Source organism: Scyliorhinus canicula, chromosome 9 (assembly GCF_902713615.1).
Source record: "Scyliorhinus canicula chromosome 9, sScyCan1.1, whole genome shotgun sequence".
In the NCBI taxonomy this organism is placed as follows: Eukaryota; Metazoa; Chordata; class Chondrichthyes; order Carcharhiniformes; family Scyliorhinidae; genus Scyliorhinus; species Scyliorhinus canicula.
In genome coordinates this window covers 105829871-105849058 of record NC_052154.1, presented here as the reverse complement: position 1 = coordinate 105849058, position 19188 = coordinate 105829871, and the positions used below count along the sequence as shown (strand labels likewise).

Sequence of the window (19188 nt, the reverse complement as noted above, 5' to 3'; positions counted from 1 at the left end):
TGGTCTGTCATCTCTACCTCACTGACCCTCCCACCCCAATTTACCATCCACCCCAGGATCTGTGTCACATCACTCCAGGGTGCTGGGACTGGGTCAGCACCATCAGGGGGACACTGTCGAGGGCAAGGGCGAGATGATAACCCACAGAGAGGTGAGCACCAGTGCTGACCGCTGCCTGTCTGTTGAATGCTTGCTCATACCCATCATGTGCATGAGGTATGCCTGGGCGGGAGGGGGAGATGCCTAGAAAGATGGGCCAAAGGTTCGGTGGTCGACCCGTATTGCGGAAGAAGGTGTCAGAGGCTTCATACTGGTTGTGCACAAGGATGTTTAATGTGCAATACAATTCCCCACTCTCCTGATGGGGCCGAGCACCTCACTCCTCTACACCCTACCCCTCAACCCTACCGACCCCCCTTACTGGCTCGGTGCCCTCAGTGATCCCCGATGTGCTTTGCCTTCCTATCTCTACTGCTACATCGATGTGTGTCCCCAGGATGCAGATCAGAGGTGGAAGCAGCCAGCTGCTTACCTCGTCCCGTGGCCTTTGTTGCCTCTGGGGGCTCTGTGGCTGGTGGGCCCTGGCACACTTGTCGGCACCTGAACAGTTGTGCAGCCCTGTTCCAGGTTCTGACTGTGGGACACTGCCTCAGCATCGGGCGGGTCCAGATTGGCGCCCCGAACTGCCTCCTACCTGTCGGTGCCCATAGGGCCTTGGGATGGAGTGGCAGCTGGGTCGGGCCCTGGCTGCCCCTGTGTCATCTGGCGCTGCCAGCCCTGGCAGCTCCACAATGCCTACGCCATTGTGACGAGGCTCTTGATGCTCCTCAGTGACTGGGCTATGCTTTGAAGTGCCTTGGCAATGCCCACCTGCGGCTGGGTCAAGCTCCGTAGCGCCACGGCCATTCCCATCTGAGAGCGGGACATGCCTCGCAGCACCTCAACAAGATCAGTCTGGAACTGCATGACATACCCCAGCAAGTCAGACATTCTGCCGAGATCCACAGCCATGGCCGTCACTGCCTCGGTCACCTTCACAAATGTTGTCTGTAGTGATAGCATGGTAGTGTTGTCACCAACTGACCCCTTGGAGTCTCTAAGGGAATGTTAGAGTCAGGTGACCTCAGATTCCCAGGAAGCTGGGAGAGAGGTTGCTTGTGCATGATCATTCTATTATTCATCTGTTGTTTGTGTATATATAACCCACAATTAATGTTAACAAATCGTTTATAGCTTTAGCTACAAGCGTTCTTGTGATATAAATCAGGCCATCCGGCAAGAACATTACAGTGCCCATGTAGGTCACCAGGCTCTCCACTGTGGTGGCCACCCTAGCAGTGTTGGCCTCGGTGACATGCATTGCTGGTTACATCTCTTGCACCTGTATCCTCTGGGACTCCTCCAATCAGCTATGGATCTGCTGGAGTGTTGCTGACATCTCCCTCAGAATGTCCTGACCGCACCCTAATGTCCTCATCAGCTCCGGGAATACCTCTTCCAATGGCTCAGCATAAGTCTGGGACCCAGCTGGGTCCTGGGATCCAGCAGACTCTGACTGCTGTCTCACCTGGGGGTCCCTGCCTCGACCTGATCTACATCAGCAGCTGTGTGGGGTGCTCACCAGATTGTGCCCCAGAAGCCTGACCACTAACATTTTATTTTATTTATTTATTATTGTCACATGTATTAGATATACAGTGAAAAGTATTGTTTCTTGCACGCTGTGCGAACAATGCAAACCGTACATAGGGAAGAAAGGAGAGACTGCAGAATATAATGTTACAGTTGTAGCAAGGTGTAGAGAAAAGATCAACTTAATACGAGGTAGGTCCATTCAAAAGTCTGATGGCAGTAGTGAAGAAGCTGTTCTTGAGTCAGTTGGTACGTGACCTCAAACTTTTGTATGTTTTTCCTGACGGAAGAAGGTGGAAGAGAGTATGTCCGGGGTGCGTGGGGTCCTTAATTATGCTGGCTGCCTTTCTGGGGCAGCGGGAATTATAGAGTCAATGGATGGGAGGCTGGTTTGCATGATGGACTGGGCTATATTCACAACCTTTTGTAGTTTTCTGCGGCCTTGGGCAGAGCAGACTCCACTAAGCCTCCATTTCCCACTGAGGTGCGTGTATCTGGGCTGGTGGAGGGTGTGGATTACAGATGTGACGCCTCGATCGTCTCTTCCTCGGAGATCGTTTCCGAGATGGTTACCTGGGAGGCTGGAGAGGGACCCACTTGAGATGAGCTAACAACATTGGCTGGAGGACCTGCGGGAGAATGGACATGTGGTCAGTGGGAGGGATGGGTCAGTTAGTAAGGCAATCAAACAAGTGTTTGACAGGTCCTCCGGGTGGAGCACAATGATTCCTCACCTCCGCGGCATCCGCCAATCTCCTCATATTGACTGCCCTGTCCATGGCCACACCAGTCACCTCCATGGCCCATTCCTCGAAGGAGGTGAGGATTCTTAAGTCTGGCACTCCACTGCCAGTCTGGGCCCTCTTCCGGCAATTGTGGCAGAGCTTTTTCTGAGGAGACACAGATAGGGCACTGTTAGCCACATGGTGGGAAGAGGGGTGTGAAGGAAGCTTTGGGGGCAATTGAAGGGAGAAGGGGGCTGAAGGGAGAGTTGAGGGGGGTTGAAGGGCGAGGGAGATGAAGGGTGTGTTGGGGTGTCACATGGAGAGTTAGGGAGAGTGGATGCTCGCATGAGGTGGAAAGGCCTCACCGGGGGGGGGTTGCTCGTTGGTGTCTCCTCACTCATGCTGCCCGGTGCAGCTCGTTGTCCTTTTTTCGGCACTGGAGGTTATTCCTCCTGATCACACTCTCGGAGCTTACAGCCACCGCCCCCTCAGCCCAAGGCAGCACTGGCTGTTGCTCTGGGATCCTGGAGGAACAGGACATCTCTCCTGGCCTCCACTGCGTTTAGGAGTCTCCCCACGTCTACATCACCGATTCCTGCAGCCGGTCTCCTGGGCACCATTGTTGCGAGCTGGGTAGGGTTGGCTGAGTAAGCGCTGCTGAGGTGTTGCTTGACCTTGTTAGTTGGGGGTGGGGGGTGTGAGGAGGTGGGGGAGGCTCTAGCAGGTGCGATGCCAACGAATCGGCTGGCAAGCCTTCATTTGCGGCGGAAGCCCATGAGGCCTTGTTACGCGGACCAATTAGCATTGAATAGCGTTGCCGGCCTCACTGCGCCGAGTGCAGGAGAACTATCGGCAGTTCCCACTCGATTTTAATTTTAAATTTTAATTTAAAGACATTGTAAGGTATTAAGCCATCTGGTTGTCAGATCACATAACTGCAAATAGGTGGGTTCCAGTGCTTTCCCTCCACTATCCTTCCATTAAAGATCATTGTGATGCAAACGATTTTGTGTGAACAATTCATTGCTGACATCAATCCAGAACTTGCCTTATGTACACATGGTCCTATATTCTACGGTCTATTTAATTTGAAATCATTCCCCAGTTAATAACACTGCAGAAAAGATACCTCTACCCACCTATCTCCAATTGGCTATGGTCAATGAAAATTCTAGTTTTTTTGTATCGTCCCCATAAGACGCTTTTTTTGGTAGGTCCCCATCACTATTCTACAAGTAAAAAAGAAACCTTAAATACGCCCTGAATTACAATAAGGAGCAATGTCTATTAGTTTGATTGAGGTTGATTTTCCTGGAGTTTTTATTTGTGTTTTGCAAAGCTTTACCAAGCTGAATGTCAAATTGTTTGTTGCAAAAGGAAATACAAAATTGGATAGTGGTGTTAAAACTGAAAGCTGAGCAGTAGATTAAATATTTATATTTTTTGTTGCAGGTTTGCTTTTTCTAAAGATGGCCAAAGTGCTACCATTGTGCCCAAACCAGATGCAAACATAAATATTGGACAACGATTTGGGATGTCTAGCCTTGATGCTTTGAAGGTTAACAAGTTGTATAATTGCCGTAAGTGTAAAACATGTACTAATGTTTGAGTGAATTTCACTGAACACGCCAACTTAGAACTTTGTGCCCAAAATTACAATAAATTGGTTCCTGAGCAAATAACAAATTTAAAAGCTACAGCATGTAGGAACTGGTGAATGCTAATGATATGATAATTGTATTGTTAAGGTTATGGAGGTTCAAATGGAGGATATTAATTTATAAAATACCTTGAACATGTAATATAGAGATCTCTCTCGGCCCCACAATTTAAGCCGCTTAAGGTACTTGGTGGTACCTTTTGTGCCTTTCGTTTGGCATGGAGGGTTTTCCTATCCAGGCTGCTGCATCACACCCTTCATTTCCACACCAACATTAACCATCGAGACATGCCCATGGCACTCTGTCCTGCCCTCTGGAGATGGTGGGTGTCACTAGTGGATGACCCTCTACGTGAGAGCCCTTCCTTTGCTGTGGAGGATATTGCATTCAGCAATCATGTGCAATTGTAACTTGAGATGGTTGACGGACTCCCAGGCTACCTGTTTTTTCTGCAGTCTTAAGGAATCTGAGTTCCACATTTATATAGGCTATCGGAGGTTGTTACCCCGTTCTGATTATTTAAAGAGGCTGCTCCTATAATTTTGTTTTTACATTAGGCCCATTGTTCTCTGTTCCAGAAACTAAAAGAGTTGACGTCTGGACTGAATCGGTGGAGTTCTACGACGGCAAAATTGGCACCGTTAATGGACGAGCACCAGCGCCACGTGGAACATGACCAGTTCCACTGAAAAGCAGTGTCTGATTTGCCAGAGTCGGATTCACACTTGAAAGGCAAACAAGCTACAGCCGAATATCAGCACTCCACTCCCTCCACATACAATCCCAGCCACCAAGATGGCAGCAAGGAGAGCAGCACCACGGATCACTTACACGAAACTTGAGACACTGCCAGACGCCGTAGAGGACAGGCAGGTCACCCTGTACCCCGGCATAGGAAGGCGGTTGCCACCCGCCGCTATGCACTGGGCCTGGGCGTAGGTGGGGCAGGTTGTGACGCCATGGGCAACACCGCCAGGATCGGTAGCAATGCCATAAAAAACTGCACAACCTCCTCAGGGTTAGTAGGCACCACTGCCCTGGAATGAGCCCCCAACCCACACAACCCCTAAACCACCCCCAACTGGAGGGCGACCAAACCCCCACCCTGCACAACCAGCCAGCACCCATACCGGCTGCCATGGCCGGGTGCCCTGGCCACTAAAGTCACCAGTCACCAAACCCCTGTGCTGCATGCATCCGAATGTCTACCACTGTGCGCTTTCTGTTTCCCCGTCCTGCAGGAGAAGTCAGCGCACAACCATTGTGAGAGGGAGAAAACCGGAGGGGGATCTCTGGACTGCGGCCCCTCACCGCAGCTGAGCAGCAGGCACTGGACCTGATCGGTGAGGCTGGAGAGAGGGTGGTCACTGAGGCAAAGGTTGGCATCAGGCGAGCAAGTGAAACCCCACTGAGTTGTGGTTCCCTATGGCACATGTATCACCACACCCGCACCCACCATCACGCCTCCACCCTTCCCACACCCACATCACCCATACACCCTCCACCACCATCACCATCACACCCCCACACTACCCCCTCCACCATCACCAACCCCATACCCCTATACCCCCCCACACTGCTCCCTCAACCACAAACTGTTAATCCAATTATGTGACTTGTCTTGCGATGAGGCAGGCCCCTCCGCTGCCCCTGTTCCCGACCCCAAGCACAACTCCAATCCCAGGAGGAGAGCAGCGAGGAGGACAAGGACACTGACAGGCCTTAACCCGCAGCCCGAGACACCCTGGAGCACCATTCCGGGGATGACACTGACTTTGCGAGATTGCTGTCTCCAACACCCTCCACCATCCCAGAGACTCGCACCTCGGTTGGACATCTTAGTAAAGAGGATCTTGGGTCACTACCTGGTGCATACCACACACATGTCACGGTAAAGCAGGTGGAGATAGGAACCCCCCGAGTGGGTGGACCGTTGGAGGGCAGGCCGGCCCCAGGGACTAGTTGCTGTCCTGTTGCGTTTCAGCCTTCTGATAGGGCAGTCCCATCGATAGTGGAGATACTGTTACAAAGCTAGGAGGTGTTGGCAACCATAATAATAATAATAATAATCTTTTATTATCACAAGTATGAAATTACTGTGAAAAGCCCCTACGCGCCACATTCCGGCGCCTGTTCGCTCCTACGCGCCTGTTCGGGTAAACCAGTACAGGAATTGAACCCGCGCTGCTGGCCTTGTTCTGCATTACAAACCAGCTGTCCAGCCCACTGAGCTAAACATCCAGCACCTGGAGGTGCAGTTGGAGGAGTCGAACTGCTTCCAGGAGCAGGAGGCGCTGCCGACCATGCGTGTCATCCAGACCAACACCGCATGGGTGGCATCCGCGTGAAAACCTTGGGAATTAAGGTTTCGGCCATGGGTCAGGATGTCCAAGGCCTGGGGCACTCTGTGCAGGCAGTGGCCAAGGCCCAGGACAGGTCTGCCCTCTCATAGGCAGCCATTACCAGGGCCTCGTGGACATTGCAACGGCGCTCCAGAGCGTGGCCCAGCAACAGTGGGTCAGCTGAGGGTGTCAGCGGCATTGCCCAGGCTCAGGCCGACGGGGCACAGACCGAGAGGAATCACCCAGGTGGAAGTTGTAAAGTGCTACCGTGGACAAGAGTCAGATGATGTTGAACGATGTGAGCACCAGAGCACATCCCAGAACGAGTTGCCATCATCCTCCATCCAATGAGCCAAACCCACTGTTACTGCCATCCCAGGCCCCAATTACAAGGGAGGAGGGTTGCACAGAGAGGGTGCTCAAGGGAGCAGGTGGCCGGTCGGAAGGGGGGGGTGATGTGGGATGGGATGGGATGTCCGTGCTGCTGGCCAGACCCCCTAGTCGGTGAACCTGGAGGCAGAGTGGTGACTGAAGCCATGCTGTGGATGCGATGCCAGGCCTTTCTTCCCCTCCGACCTACATTGTATGGCCCTTTCCACTCAAGGGCCTGTGTTTTAGTGTTTATTACTGCTCCCAATCGCTCTAGCCAGTCTATTCCTAATATAGTCCCCTCAGCAGTCTTGCATACCCAGATTTGGATTCTAACCGTGAAATCCCTGATTTCTAAAAGGATGGGTTCGCTTAATGTGGCTACACGGACCCCATCCCCACCCCCGTGATCTGGTGTGTGTGACCAGTTAAGGGTCAATCTATATCAGTGATGGATATTGAGGCCCCGCTATCTATTAACATTGTGAACGGCTGGCCCCCTAACAGCGCATCAACAAATATCCGGGAGTCCCTTCCTTTACCAATGACGGCTGAAACATGTCATTGCTTTAAGGCACTGAGCATCTTCGCTAAATCCTTAGCTGAAACCTGTATTACCGATCCTGGGGCACTCGATCCCCCACTGCCGTTTAGGGCTGTGGGACCCTGACCTTCCTTGCCCCCTCCCTTTGCCCAACAATTTTCATGCTTGTCACCTGGTCTCCTGTAATTCAGACACCTCAGGAGTCCCTGTTTGGGTTCTTTCTTGCTTTTACACTCCCTTGCGAAATGCCCTTCTTTCCTACAGGTGTAGTACTACCTTCCTCTTTCTAATTTTCCTACGGAGATAACCATGGACCCCTTTCCTATGTTAGCGTCTGCCTTCATAGCCATGCTGAGACCTGACTGGAAGTCCCATATCTACAATCCTGGTTAGGTGCGGACCCATTCCATCCGTTAACATTTTAAAAAAGATTTTGTCATCTCTACTGGGGGCTACTGTCCCTGAATGATGCTTAAACGCCTCAAATTTCTTCTCTGCATAATCCTCGACCCTTTCCTTTGGTCCCTGTTTAAGTAAGGTGATCAATGTCCAATTTGGGCTACCTCTCTCTAGGGTAGTTCTCAATGCCGTTCCAGAGGTTGCAAAGCGGGCGTCTTTGTTTCCCCCACCCCTCTGCGTAACCCACGTGCGTTTCCTATATGGATGTGGCATGCTTGTCCATACCGGTGCGGGAATCTTTGCCTTTAACAATAAATGGATATCATCATTGATTTACCCATGAGCGTCCCGTAATTCGTCCAGTTTATCCCATAAAGAGCCATTATCATCCTGTCGTTTTAGAGAGGGTAGTTCATCATTTGTTTTATCCCAGCTGTGAAGGGTGTTTGAATATGCTGCTCAGTGGTTTGCCCATCCACCGTTTTCCTCACTACACGCACTGGGGCTACAGGCAGCGTTTCCTCCTACTCCTCATAAGGAGGGGGGGTATGCATAATCCCCGAGCATTCTCTCCTCGGCAATGTCCCAGTCATCCCCATAGTCACTCCTCCATGACATGTGGTGCGGTCGGGGTCACAGTCCCCACAAATCTGCCCTGAGTTTTCTCCTGTCCCCTTCCTGCGCGCGTCTTACAGTTGCTACTCTTGCCTCCTGCAATTCTTTGCTCCCTATGTTCCTTAAAATTGCAGTTGCAATTATTACCCCCTTCTCAAACTTATTCGTGGTTTGGCCTGCCTACCAGATCTTCTGCTCAGCCGCTGGCGCGCCTGGGTTGTATCCTTTCTCCCTCATCTTTGTAATGAATTTACTATTGTTGGTAATCCCTCCCCTGATCGTTGGTCACCCGGTGCGGGGAGTGAGGTGAAGGAAGGAGGACCTCCTTGTAAGCCTGCTCCTGGACTCAACCAAGGTAGTCATTAATAGATCCAGGCAGTGGGTGGTCAAAGAGGTCACCTGGCTTGACTGTCCACCCTACTACTTTTTTCAAATTAATTTACGGGATGTGGTCATCGCTGGTTAGCCCAGCGTTTATTGCCCATTCCTTGTTGCCCTTCAGAAGTTGGTGGTGAGTTGCCTTATTGAACCACTACAATCCTTCAGGTGTAGGTACACCCACTTTGCTGTTAGGGAGGGACATTCCAGGATTTTGTCCCAGTGACAGCGAAGGAAAGGCAATATGTTTCCAAGTCAGTGTGGTGAGTGACTTGGAGGGGAACCACCAGGTGGTGGAGTTCCCAAGTATCTGGTGCTCTTGTCATTCTAGATGGTAATGGTCATGGGTTTGGAAGGTGCTGTTAGAGGAATTTTGTTGAATTATTGCAGTGCATCTTGTAGATGTTACACACAGTTGCCACTGTTTGTCGATGGTAGAGGGTTTGAAAGTTTGTGGAAGGAGGAGCAATCAAGCGGGCTGCTTTGTCCTGGATGGAGCTTCTTGCGTGTTGTTGGAGCTGCACTCAACAAAGCAAATGGAGAGTATTCCATTACATTCCTGACTTGTGCCTTGTAGATGGTGGATAGGCTTTGGGGTGTCAGGAGGTGAGTTACTTGCCGTAGAATTCCTAGCCTTTGACCTGCCCTGGTAGCAACAGTATTAATGTGGCTGGTCCAGTTCAGTTTCTGATCAATGGTAACCCCCAGGATGTTGAATATGGGGTTTCAGCGATGGTAATGCCATTCAATGTCAAGGGGTGGTGGTTTGAATTTCTCTTGTCGGAGATGGCCATTGCCTGACACTTGTGTGGTGCGAATGTAACTTGCTATTCCACATCTATGTTCACGCCAGATGCCCTGGAGAGGGAGTACACATTGTTTGCCGGTGTTTATGAGGCCTTCCGTGACGTTTTGTGTTTGTCATGGTGCCCATCAGGATCTGTCATCCCTTTATTTGTTTATTTATTGATTTATAGTTTTGTCCAAAAGGGAAATTTACGAAAACCTCCCTTGGGAACCTCCGCCCCGCAATTTGAGCTCCTTCGCAGAAATATGCTCCTTGTCCTTTCATTCAGGCAAATGGGTTTCCTGTATGGATTGCTCCTGCACACCCTTCATTTTCCCAGAGGAATCCGTGTTTCATATGTACGTACATTGTGGGAGGTTGCAACCACTTTTTGATTATTTGAAGGTGCTGCTCCTCAAATTCAGCTGCCCTTCAGTCCTCGCTTATGATCTTTGGCCACACGGTACAGAGGGGATAGGGAAAGGTGGAAGGCCTACTTGCTCCTGGGTCGAGCCAAGCTCACCATTAACATGTCCAGACAGTTGAAGGTAGGTGGTTGTCTGGTCCAATTGTCTATTTCTCTTCCATGACTATCTTTATGCCTGGGTATCGATGAAGAGGAAGATCCTCTCAGTCCTTAGCGGCTGTCTCCTGTTCGGCTGCTGCACGCTCTGCTGCTGCAGCTTCCTCTTCCTCGAGCACTCCAGCTCATATAGCCACAGTGCATCCCTCAGGGCTGCAGTGACTAGCAGGAAGGCCACCATTGTTTGAATTCCAATATCCATTGTCTGCAGGAGGTGAAAGACCGACACGCTAGCATGATGCATATCCCCATGCTCAACCAAATCCGATGGGCTATATGGTGGCTCGGCTGGCACTGCGAACTCTGTCCCCACATGACCCCGGGCCCAATCGGAGCCCAGCACAGTGAGGGCCTCTGGCCCTGCCACCTATCCCTCTGCCAGGACATCCAGCGGCTGGCACTGTCGTTGCCAGTGGCATGCTCCATGCCCCCGCCTGGTGCCCCCGATGGGAGATGGGAAGGAGGCATCGCAGGAGGCCTCCAGTGTACCGATAGCGCCTGTCATTTGAGGACCTGCCAGACTGGGCATGCCTTCGAAGACTCCAGCTCAGCAGGCGGACAGTGCAACATACCTGCCAGATCATGGCATACCTGGCACCGCGGGAATATGGGGAAGGACACCCACTCCTGGTGGCCGTCAAGGTGATGGTCGCCCTGAACCTTTATGCCACGGGGTCCTTCCAGGTGCCGAATGGGGACCTGTCAGGGTTCTCACAGACCTCAGTGCAAAGGTGCATCTAAACCGTCAAGGAGGCACCATATGCCCACTTGGTCCAATACATCAAATTTCATGTGAGCCGAGCCCACCCGAATGCCTGGGTAGCAGTGCTCGCCATCATCGCTGAGATGCCCCAGGTCCAGTGGGTAATCGATGGGATGCACATCCCCCTACGAGCACCAGCCCATGATAGGCTGGTCTTCACTAACCAAAAGGGGTACCAGTCGATGAATGTGCAGCTTGTGTGTTACCATGAGATGCACGTCATGCACATCTGTGCCTGATATCCGAGCAGTGTGCACAACCCCTTCATCCTGGCACACTCAACGGTTCCTGACCTGTTCACAGCTGACAGCTTGGCTCTTGGGCTGCGCCTGGATGATGCCATATATTAGGAAGCTGCAGACCGATGTGGAGACCCGCTACACCGATGCCTATGACGTGACCAGGGGCGTGATTGAGCAGTGCTTCGGCATCCTGAAGATTCAATTCAGGTGTCTGGACCGCTGTGGAGGGGCCCTCCGGTATTGTGCTAGGGGAATATCCCACATCATGGTAGCCTGCTGCTTCTTCCACAACATTGCGCAGCAGAGGGCAACGTGCTGGAAGAGGAGGATGAACGCCAGGTCTCGTCCACGAGGAGGATGTGGGCGAGAGAGGGGATGGGAAGAACACGGGGCCTGGCCAGTCACAGGAGGCCGCACAATGTGTGCACCTTACCTGACGTGCACAGGACGTTCTAATTGCCTCCAGATTCACCGGCTAGGAGGCCTGGCCAATGGCATGGACATCCCATCCAACCCCCACGCCCCCCCCCCCCTCAACCGACTGCCCCTTTCCTGCTCCACTGTCTCTTCCTTGCACTGCACCTCGAACTGCACCCAGAGACGTTAGATGGATGCTGACACCCGCTCATGTAGTCCCTGACTCTGCGACGGCATCCCCATTATCGAATAAACCGCCCTTTCCTGAAGCCCAAAACCCATCTGGCCACCCCATCCTACCTGCCTCACTACAGGGCGCGGGCCCTGGGTTAGCAGTAACAGAGAGGGATGTGGGTGGGGTGGGATACCGGGGTGGTGAGCGCTGGCTGAACTGGGATCCCTGGCCCACATCCACCCCCAACATCTGCCCATCTCCCTCCCGGCCCCCAGCGCTCCCTCTGCAGCCAGCCCAACCTACCCTCACACCCTTCTGACAGAGCCCCAAACAGGTTAAAATGTTCTGACCATGTGTTTACTGTGCCATGGTAAACATATGGGCCTCGAGAGCTATGCCTAGGTGGATGCCCTAGTGGTGCATCAGGAGTGGAGATTCCCGCCCTGTGACCTGGGTCCCCTTTGGATGCAGGTTTCTGTGGCAGCCAGGCCTGGATGGGCCCAGCTGCTGCTCTTGTCCCAGGTGGCGTGTTGCCACCCTGTTCTGCCTGCTGCCCATCAGATGTGCCATGAACAGTGCGGAAGAGGGAAGGGGGGAGGAGTCCGAGACAGAGTGATGTTCCAGTACCTCCCCTGCGTGAGTAGCCGGCACGGGCCCATCACCTCCTCCTCCCTCATGGTGTCTGACGCCCCCCCGGGCTAATCCATGGGATGGGGATGCAAGCAGAGCTATCCATTGAGGCTTTTCCCCTACCTGACGCTGCCAGTTTTGGAGGCCCGCTCCCGTCCCGACAAGGGTCTCAATGCTCATGGCCATGGAGCACAGGGAGGGGACTACATCCCTCTGGGAATGCGCCACATCACCTTCTGGTCTGTGCCACTTCAGTCAGTAAATGCATCACCTCTCTCTGGGTCTGCACCACATTAGCCAGTACCCGGGCAATGCCGATGACGTCCTCAGCCATGACCCAATGTGACTGGGCCATGCTCTGGAGCAGCGCTGCAATGTCCAGTTGATGCTGGTACATGGCTGCCTGTGACAAGGCAGCTCTGTCCTGGGCTTCAGACACCGCCCGCACACTGTGGACATCTTGACCCATGGCCGATATCTTGACTCCAAAGGCCTCCACCACCCTGGCGGTGTTGGCCTGAGAGGCACACATGGATGACACCTGCTCCTGCAGGTGGCTGGACTCCTCGAACTGCACCCAGAGACGTTAGATGGATGCTGACACCCGCTCATGTAGTCCCTGATTCTGCGATGGCATCTCCATTATCGAATAAACCGCCCTTTCCTGAAGCCCAAAACCCATCTGGCCGGCAGCTAGACCTGGGGTCGGGTCGCCCTCCGACCGCCCGCCACCTCGGGTGTTCATACCACCACTTGCTGTGCCGGAGCAACTGTGTGATGAGCACCAGAGAGTGTCCCAGGACTATGTCAAATCATTACAGATCCAGAGAGAGGGCTAATCACAGGTTAAAGAGGTGTGAATTGTCTCAAGCCAGAACAGTTAGTGGAATTCGTTGTCTGCAGACAACGGATGAACTGGCACCGTGCGACAATCACCAGGCAGGAATGTTCACTTCCAGTCGGGGAACACTTCAGCAGTCAAGGGCATTCAGCCTCTGATCTCCGGGTAAGCGTTCTTCAAGGCAGCCTTCAGGACGCACGACAATGCAGAATTGCCGAGCAAAATCTTACAGCCAAGTTCCGCATGCATGAGTGCGGCCTCAACCGGGATCTTGGATTCATGTCGCATTATATCCACCCCCCACCACCTGGCCTGGACTTGCAAACTTCCACCAACTGTTCTGGCTTGAGACAATTCACACCTCTTTAACCTGTGATTATCCCTCTCTCTGGATCTGTAATGATTTGATTACCTGCAAATGCTCGCATTTAAGCATTGTCCGGCATCTCTGACTGTCTATATAAATGTTTCTGGAACATACCTCTCCATTCACCTGAGGAAGGAGCTGCGCTCCGAAAGCTCGTGTTTGAAACAAACCTGTTGGACTTTAACCTGGTGTTGTGAGACTTCTTACTGTGCTCACCCCAGTCCAACGCTGGCATCTCCACATCATACTTCACAATGGACATCAAATTTTTTCATTACCAAATCACATTTGTTTTTATCATTACTGTCTTCATATTCAAAAGAATTATACAACCCGATTGCTTGCAGTCCTGCTAAAGTTAGGAGAAGTGCAATTTGACGCTGATCTGGAGCTGATTCTAGTGCAGAGGCAGATAAATATAATTCAGACTGTTGTTTGAAGATACGCCAATTTAGATCGAGCTAACCAGTCATCTTGAAATGCCTGGGCTTTTGTAGATCTTCCATCTTGCAGACTGGAGTTCAGTACTGACTTCAAGCTCTGATTCTTAGTGTGATGGTTCTTCTTGTCTTTTAACTAATCTCAGTTGTTGAACTATTTGCTATGCTTTTAAAAAAAAGACTCCAGGTACCATGTGGTAACTTGGTACTTCAAACTTTATATTGTATCATGTGGTGTTCTTTGTACTGGATTTCATAGTCTACACAAAGAACTCAAAAATCTAAGTTTAATAAACAAAGCTAAATTTATTACACTACTTACTGTACAGTTCGATCACTATTCTTAAAACAAGCAATATTATAAATAAACGACAATGTACACTATACCAACATCTGTTTTATGCACTCTATCTTAAATTATTCTCTGATCTGCTCCTATTCTCTCCAGCTCTCTCCTGTCTTCTCTGCCCTCTCCTTCCACACTTTCCCAGAAGCCTGAGAGGCATTCCTTTTTGTAGGTCTGCTCCTCAGCTCCATCTGGTGGTCAGTTAGAGTATTACATTAACTCTTAATGTGCTAGACATTATACATAATGTCACAACCTGTATCTGGGACACGTCCCCCAGTGACTGTGACATGAACTCAAGGCCCTCAGCCATGGGCATCACTGACTCAGCAACGCCTTGGACACCACCACTCTTGCGAACGTTGTGCTCCAGGATCTCCACTGTGGTGGGCACCCTGAGCAATGGCCTCGGTGCCCGCATTGCTGATGCCATCTTCTCTGCCTGCAGCCTTGGGAACTTTTCCAATCGGCTATGGACCCATTGGAGTATCGTTGGTATCCCTCTCTGAATTTCACAGCCACACCCTAGAGTCTGCATCAGCTCTGGGATAACCTGGTCCAGTGGTTCAGCATCTAACTAAGACCCAGCTGGGTCCGGGGGTCTAACAGACTTCAAACTGCTCTCTCCCCGGACGTTCCTCCCTCCACCTGATGTGCATCAGCAACTGAGCGGTGCTACCAGACTGTGTCCCAGAAGCCTGTCTACTACTGTCGCCCACCAAGATGCGTGTCTCTGCGCTGGTAGAGGATGGGATTGTTATATTACGTTTTGTAATATCTTGTTACTCATTTGCTTATTCCCAGAATGGTCGTATGCTTGATGTTCAGTAACATTCAAAGTCTTCAAATAAAGCAAATATTGTTTATTGAGTAACGATTATAAATTAACTATGTGTTTGATCACTCTTCAATAGCTATAATTGTAGATTAGATTAATAAGATTAAATATATATATATATATAAAATGATTGCCTACACCTGCACACTAAGCTATATCTCTAACTCTGTTCACTCGTCACTCCTAATACGAAGAGGCAGGAACTCTCTCTGAATTTACCTTTTATATCTATATCTGGTGCTGCCATCTAGTGGTAATCTAGCACATGCTTATGGATGTTACCCTTTACATACATTCAGATATACAGATTAGTACAGGGATGATAGCTGTGACGCCTCGACGGTGGCACCCTCAGAGCTCTCCTCTGAGGTTTTCTCTTGGGAGGCAGGGAAAGGGCACACAAGATGAACCAAAACCATTGAGATCCTGCAGAGTGATGAGTCATTCTTCACCCATTTGAGACATTTGAAAGCCTACAGGAGACACACCTGAGAGAGAAGGACTGACTGCGGGTAAGGAAGGGCTGGGTGGGACAGACATACCATTATGGGGCTGGTTTAGCTCACAAGGCTAAATCGCTGGCTTTTAAAGCAGGCCAGCAGCACGGTTCGATTCCCGTACCAGCCTCCCCGGACAGGCGCCGGAATGTGGCGACTAGGGGCTTTTCACAGTAACTTCATTGAAGCCTACTCGTGACAATAAGCGATTTTCATTTCATGTTACGGGATAAGGGCTAGGGAAGTATCTCTACTCATTAGTAAGAGGACAGTGTTTACAGCGACAAGGATGTCATGGACCCAGGGGGACAGTACGTCATGGTCAGGGATATCCTTAATGGGGCACCAGCAGTCCTGGTAAATGTATCCGCACACAACTGAGACGACACAGATTTATAAAAAAGACCAAGTCGGATCTCCGACATTGACACACACCGACTGATCATGGGAGGTGATTTCAACTGCATAGGACCCACTGATAGACCAGTCAAGCCCTAGATCGGGTAAAAGGACAGACATGGTTACGGAACTGGGAGCATTCATGGAACAGATGGGGGCAGTGGACCCATGGCGGTTCCTGCACCCCGGTGAGAGGGAATTCTCTTTCTTTTCGCCGGTGCACAAAGTATACTCATGCAGTGGGAAAATCAATGCTTCCAGAAATAGTAAGGGTGGAATACTCCGCGATAGTCATCTCCGACCAAGCTCCACATTTCATGGGTGTGAGGTTGGAGACAGGCCTTGCTCAACGGCCCATGTGGGGGTTGGACACGGGCCTCTTGGCTGATAAAGTCTTCAGCCAGAAAACATCACAGGCGAGTACGTTACTGTCATGTGACAGTCCCTTTAAGAAAAGTATGTTTTATCAAATGGCTACAGTGATGTCATTGTGTGGGCGGAGCTGGAATGTGATTCTGCTTGTTATTTTCGTTTTGAGCTGGAAGCTCTTTTTGGCTCTGTTTCAGTTTTGCTTGTGGTATGCCACGTATGGCTATTGTATATACTCACTGTTGTTCTATTATTACTATTATCAACGACACCCACTATTGTATATACTTACTGTTGTTGCTGTTACTGTTGCAGTTGAATTGTTGTGTTGATGCTGCTGTTGGCTCCGCCTGTGGCTCCACCCCTCTGAGGAGGTATATAACTGGCTGATCTGAGACAGGCTCTCAGTGCGGGAGAAGCTACAGGTTGGCACATGTCTAATTAATTAAAACCACTGTTCTTTGGTACAAACTGTCTCGACTGAATTGATAACCATCAATTTAATCAACTAGTATTTTTTCACAATGAACGCCGCCCTGAAACCTGATCGTCTTGAACTCGACCCACAGGCAGCTGAAGCTACGGCTATCTTTGAGCATTGGCTCAGTTGCTTTGAGGCCTACCTCGACTCCTCAGCCTCCGTTGTCTCTGTGGTAGTCACCACTAGCTGTAATTATGTTGTACGGTAAGACTCGTATACTAGAGGTACATAAGTAAATCCCTGCCTGCTGGCTCCGCCCAGTAGGCGGCGTATAAATGTGTGTGCTCGCCGGTGCTGCAACCATTCTGGTAGCAGTTACAGGAGACACAACATCTTTGCTCAATAAAGCCTTGATTATTCACTACTCTCGTCTTTGTAGTAATTGATAGTGCATCAATTTATTGAGCATGATTTTTAAAACGATGGAACTTCGCATCAAGCCTGATCACCTGCAGCTGAGCCCTCAAGCAGCCAACGCTACGTACGCTTTTGACCACTGGCTAGCCTGCTTCGAAAGCTACCTCCGAATATCCGCTGTGGAACCCTAGGATGCACAGAAGCTCCAGGTCCTTTATTTACGGGTGAGCCCTGACATTTTTCTTCTCATCCGGGATGCGCCCACTTACTCTAAAGCAATGGAGCTCCTGAAGGGACATTACATTCGGCCAGTCAACAAACTATACACCAGACACCTGCTGTCCACGAAACAGCAACCCCCTGGTGAGTCCTAGACAATTTCTGGCATGCCCTGGACATGCTGGGGAGGAACTGTAACTGCCAGGCTGTTTCTGCAGTCCAGCACACAGAACTTTTAATCCGAGACCCTTTGTTACAGGCATGGGGTCTGCGTAGGTCCACCAGCGCCTATTGGAGGGGGGTACGCTTGATCTTGCGGGAACCAGGTAGCTCGCGAACTCGTTAACAGTGGCCTCCCGTAATGTCCAGTCGTATGTCCCAACCCCACGACACCCTCATGGGCATCATGGGCCCCACCAGCTACCGACTCCAGCTCACCGCAAGCCTGCGCCGCGCGGCAGCCAGCGAACCCCGGGGGGCCCAAATGCTATTACTGCGGGGAGAATAAACACCCCCGGCAGCGGTGCCCGGCGCAGAGCGTAACCTGCAACGGATGCGGAAAGAAGGGGCACTTTGCTTCTGTGTGCCAGGCATGGTCGGTCCGCCGCTGTTTCTAGGCCAGCGTTCCTACACCCCCCAAGTGCGGCCCGTGGGTGCCGCCATCTTCGGCGCCATTTTGGGCGGCACCTCAGGACCCCTGCTCATCGGGAAGTTAGTCTGGCCGTTCATCACCTGCCACCACCCTTACCAGCCCGGGGCCTCCCAGCATCGGCCGCAGCTCGCCTCAATCACCCTGGACCCCACAACCTCGCGACGAAAACAGTGAAAATCGATGGGCACAAGACGTCCTGCCTTTTTTGACTCCGGGAGCACAGAGAGCTTCATCCACCCCACGACGGTAAGGCGCTGCTCCCTCGCAGTACACCTCGTTACCCAGAAAATCTCCCTGGCCTCCGGATCCCATTCCGTGAAAATCTGGGTCTACTACATCGTGACTCTCACTGTCCAAGGCGTCGAGTTTAGCAACTTCCGGCTCTACATCCGCCCCCACTTCTGTGCTGCCCTGTTATCGGCCTGGACTTCCAGTGCCAACTCCAAAGCTGAACCTTAAAATTCGGCGGACCCCGACCCCACCCTCACCGTATGCGGCCTCACGACCCTTAAGGTCGATCCACCTTCCTTGTTTGCGAACCTCACCCTGGATTGCAAACCTGTCGCCACCATTAACAGATGGTACAGAGGCCAGGACAGGACCTTCATCAGGTCGGAGGTCCAACAGCTTCTGCGGGAAGGCATCATTGAGGCCAGCAACAGCCCCTGGAGAGCCCAAGTGGTACTAGTAAAGACTGGGGAGAAGCACAGGATGGTCATTGACTACAGTCAGACCATTAATCGGTACACGCAGCTCGACGCGTACCCCCTCCCACGCATATCTGACATGGTCAATCAGATTGCACAGTATCGGGTCTTTTCCACAGTGGACCTGAAGTCCGCCTACCACCAGCTCCCCATCCGCCCGGAGGACCGCCAATACACTGCGTTCGAAGCAGATGGCCGTCTCTATCACTTCCTTAGGGTTCCCTTCAGCGTCACTAATGGAGTCTCGGTCTTCCAACATGAGATGGACCGAACGGTTGACCGGTACGGACTGCGGGCCACCTTCCCGTACCTAGACAACATCACCATCTGCGGCCACGGTGAGCAGGACCACAACGCTAACCTCCTAAATTTTCTCCACACTGCCGAACTCCTTCATCTCACGTACAATAAGG

At 51.5% G+C, this 19188-nt stretch overlaps 1 protein-coding gene across 4 annotated transcripts in view; it reads left to right on the top strand.

Annotated features, from left to right (window-relative positions):
• The window catches only part of LOC119971592 (low choriolytic enzyme-like), a 290266-nt gene that overhangs the window by 206496 nt on the left and 64582 nt on the right, over positions 1-19188 (top strand). For all 4 annotated transcript variants that reach the window (XM_038807370.1, XM_038807371.1, XM_038807369.1 and 1 more), the window contains exon 9: positions 3810-3937. In XM_038807370.1, coding sequence (XP_038663298.1) covers positions 3810-3937 — 128 coding nt within the window. The remainder of the gene's footprint in view (positions 1-3809; positions 3938-19188) is intronic.